At 45.5% G+C, this 3,853-nt stretch overlaps 1 protein-coding gene across 2 annotated transcripts; it reads right to left on the bottom strand.

Annotated features, from left to right (window-relative positions):
* Positions 1-381: 381 nt before the first annotated feature.
* LOC123876459 (lysoplasmalogenase) lies at positions 382-3,301 on the bottom strand. 2 transcript variants are annotated; one of them, XM_045922728.1, is made up of 3 exons: positions 2,963-3,301; positions 2,067-2,248; positions 382-1,940 (listed from the first exon to the last, which is right to left on the bottom strand). In XM_045922728.1, exons 1-3 carry the CDS (start codon positions 2,981-2,983, stop codon positions 1,466-1,468), a joined length of 678 nt encoding a protein of 225 aa, XP_045778684.1. In that variant the 5' UTR covers positions 2,984-3,301; the 3' UTR covers positions 382-1,465. The 2 variants fall into 2 exon arrangements, with proteins under 2 accessions (XP_045778684.1, XP_045778685.1); XM_045922729.1 differs by having other exon boundaries at positions 2,079-2,248.
* Between the last annotated feature and the right edge of the window lie 552 nt (positions 3,302-3,853).

The raw sequence follows: 3,853 nt of genomic DNA, 5'->3' as shown, positions 1-3,853 counted from the left end.
ATCTCCTATGATACCCTTTTGTTCGTCAGCTCCTCAATTGTAAATTCTGAGCCAAAAGTGTAACAAATACTTAAAATTACTTTGTCTTTTGTCGACTACAGTTAGGCTCAAAGCACATTGCGGCAAGAACCGAAACGTGTCGTTTCTAAAAATATATTATATTGTAAAATGAGCTTAACTTCTCTACTGGTCAGACATTTTAGAACAGACGCGCCGCGTCGCTCTCATTTTCCGGCAATGTGTCGCGAGCCTTACAAGCTACATCCTACAAATAATTAAATATTATACAGAATATAGTGTTACAAAATAGAATCATACGTTGTACCAGGTGTGTTTATTCTAGATATGTTTCGCCATTGTCAATTCTTTTCTCTTATTGTATATACTTACTTAAGTACCTAATACTAAAGTTATTCCGTTTTGGAATTACAATTATTCATTTGCATTTATAAATAGTCTAAAAACTTGAACGTGTGTCCCAATGAGTGGACTTAAGCCTACCTAGGGGGTACATTGGAGAAATACATTGTTAACAAAAATACAATGTACCTATTTATACAACATTGCAAGAAAAAATTTTTGAGCTCACAGAATATGATATTTTAAACCAATAAAATGCTATTGGCACTACAAATATGTATAACTTATAACTTACATATAACTTATAAACCAAAGCTACTCGTATATATATGTAAAAGTCTTTAGTGCTACAATGGGTGTACTACAATGGGTATCTGCTTTCTACTCATTTATATCTAATGTTGAAATTATCTCTCCTGTCAAAAGCAGCACTGGATTTAATTTAGTTTTCGCACTTGACGAGCGCGCGCCGGCTGCTCTTGTGGCTGCGTCGCGTACCGCACGTCGCGTCAGGGTGCGTGCCTGGCGGACCAATCACTCGCGAGCCAAAACGCGCTCTCAGCACACCAAACATTCGAGAGGAAGACATATTGCTATATGGGTTACATGGGGCTATCTAACTCGCTCACAGCATATCACAGACATCAATATCTCTCGTAGTACGCACCACGTCGGCCACCAAACAAGCATTTTTTGATGGTGGTTGTATTATAGATGTATAGTCTTCTCTTATAACTTATGTAAACTTTCGATATGCTTTGACTATTTTTTCAGTTAAAATATTTTTGACAGAATATATTTTGACTGTAAACATCAAATTCCATTACACAAACGAACACATTCATCGCGAGCAGTGTTCTGCCGCTCCCTGATTCCTGAGCTTCCACTGATAAATCTTACGACTACAATAGTTTAAGACTGGGAGAAATGTAGTGGAACTCCAGCCACAGAATGTATTTACGTCGCGGCGTATTTTCCCTTCAATGTTATACACTGCAGCAGAATACCTCGCGTACCCTCGGCCCATCTCACCGCCACGTTAAGACAACTACAGCTTCGTAACAACGCCCTACAGAGGAAGATCTGGCGTAGGTTGGTGTGGGCGCTAGTGCGCGGCGCGTTGGTGCCGCACGCGCGGCTCCAACGCGCTGAGTGCGATGCCCAGCTGGCCCAGGTAGTACGTCGACATCACCAGCACCTGCGCGTGCGGCAAGGGCTCGGCGAACAGGCTGTAGCCCAGGATTGCATCAGAGAGCAGGAACAGCAATGCGCCGGCGCGCTGAGCACCCGGGCGGGCGGCGCCGCGCCACGCCATGGCGCTCAGCAGCAGCGCGTAGGCGGGCACGAGCGGCCGCAGCGCGCCCGGCGCCGGCACCAGCCGAGCGTACGCCAGCGCGCCGCCCAGCAGCGCGGCGCCGAGCAGCGCGCGGCGAGGCCGCAACCCGAAGGCGCAGATGTAGGCTACGTGCGCAGCCGCGAACGCCGCCATGCCGGCCACGAAGTGCTGCGGCCACACCAGCAGCGCGTCGCCCAGCGCCGACAGCGCCAGCCCCGCGCACACGCGCCGCGCGTACCCAGCGCTGCGGACACCACCACCGTCATCAGTTGATTGCCATCCCATTGGACTATGAGAATACATATTGTGTGTTTGTGCACTATCCCCTGGATAGGAGTGGAATTCGGCGAGAACACTACGAGGTACTCACTGGTGGCTGGGCGCGGCGCGGGTCGCCAGCAGCACACACAGCAGCAGGCAGAGCACGGGCGCGCACTTGAGCGCGGCGGCGGAGGGCGAGGGCGCGCCGCCGCCCGCCACGAAGTACACGCACACCGCCTTGTAGAACGGCACCAGCCGCGCGCCGCGCCCCAGCGACTTCAGCTGCACCCACTGTGTACCAAGCATCGTCATCCATTGCTGACCCACTACTGAGCACGAGTCTGATTGGCAGACTTCACACACCTTTGGGAGAACTCTCAGGCATGATGGTTTCATCACAATGTTTTCCTTCGCTGTTATAATATTGTTTAAAAACATACATAACTATTGCACATGTATACAAAAGTAGCTTACATACTGTAATTGACTGAGTACAGTTAGCTATGCATTGTTTGTGCAATCACATGTTTATAAATAGAATGCAAACCCTCCGAGACTTGACTACGAGTCAAACGTCCTGCAACTGTGACACCACAACAAGCTGTATAGTTCACCCATCATACCACCACCCTGACTACAAGTATCTTGCTCATCTAATTATTATTTGTGGATTTATTATTTTTACCAGTAATGCCTACATATAAGTGAAGGAAGACACAGTGGAGCTTCCAAAAAAACTCAACACTTTGTTACTACACTAGAATCTCACTAATCTGGCACTATTAAATTTTGGTCAGTTGCTGGTATCAGGCAGAACTATTTATTGTCACATCTGCATAAAGCTTATTCACACCATTATATGCCAATGAGTTGCCAATACTTTGTTCTTTATTTTATATACTCAATGCAATGATTTTTATTCATAATATTAAATCTTGAATATTAATTAATAATGTAGTGAGTAAATCGTTCATACATAGAAATTACAATTGAATAAATACATACCAGATCCGAAGGCGATATCATAGCTGATCCTCTCGAGATATAGGTACTAGGGAGGGATCTATTAGAGAGCGCACCAACTAACAATAACACGAACACCGCGGACGAAGCATCAGGCACCGCGACCGTTCGCCTCTATTACTGGTTAAATTCTGTAATTGAATTTCAACTCCGCTTTACAAAAGATGAGAATCGCGCGCGATATAAACAACAAACGGTTTAAATTCTAACAAGACATCGAAGAGAGTTATAATATAATATAGCGTACAATGGCCTACAACAAACAAGACATAAAATTAAGGAAACAACAACACAACAACAACACAAATAATTGTTTTGACGTTTTGAAAGATACATTTGATTTTTTTTTCTCTTTCGTCTGGCTTTACAAAGATTAGCCAATGACAAGTTTGTAGTTATTTGTAACAAGTTAGTTAAACTATACGTACAAGTATGGACCCCGTCTGTGCCGGCACTCGCCGACATACGCACTCTGCCTTTTTGGAGTGTTTTTTTTTGTTAAAACTGACTGGAGAGCGCTCTAAAAGTAGTAACAGACGATCGAACCGAACCACGAACTGAACCACGACGCGGTTCGCCGTCGTACCAATAACGTGCGGCGTACCGCGTACCGTGCGCCACACGATCGAACTGGTACGACGGCGAACCGCGTCGTGGTTCAGTTCGATCGTCTGTTACTACCTACTATAAGGGGATGCCGTGCGTATGTCGGCGAGCGCTGGCACATGGTTGGCACAGACGGGGTCCATACTTGTATAGTTTAACTAGTTACAAAAAAATAACTGTAAACTTGACATTGGCTAATCTTTGTAAAGACAGACGAGAGAAAAAAAAAAATTGTAGTGACACTTACATTGACATTCCATTTTGGCA

Source organism: Maniola jurtina, chromosome 21 (genome assembly GCF_905333055.1).
Source record: "Maniola jurtina chromosome 21, ilManJurt1.1, whole genome shotgun sequence".
Lineage (NCBI taxonomy): Eukaryota > Metazoa > Arthropoda > Insecta > Lepidoptera > Nymphalidae > Maniola > Maniola jurtina.
Note: the sequence above shows the minus strand (reverse complement) of the source record. Positions and strands in the feature narration are given on the sequence as shown.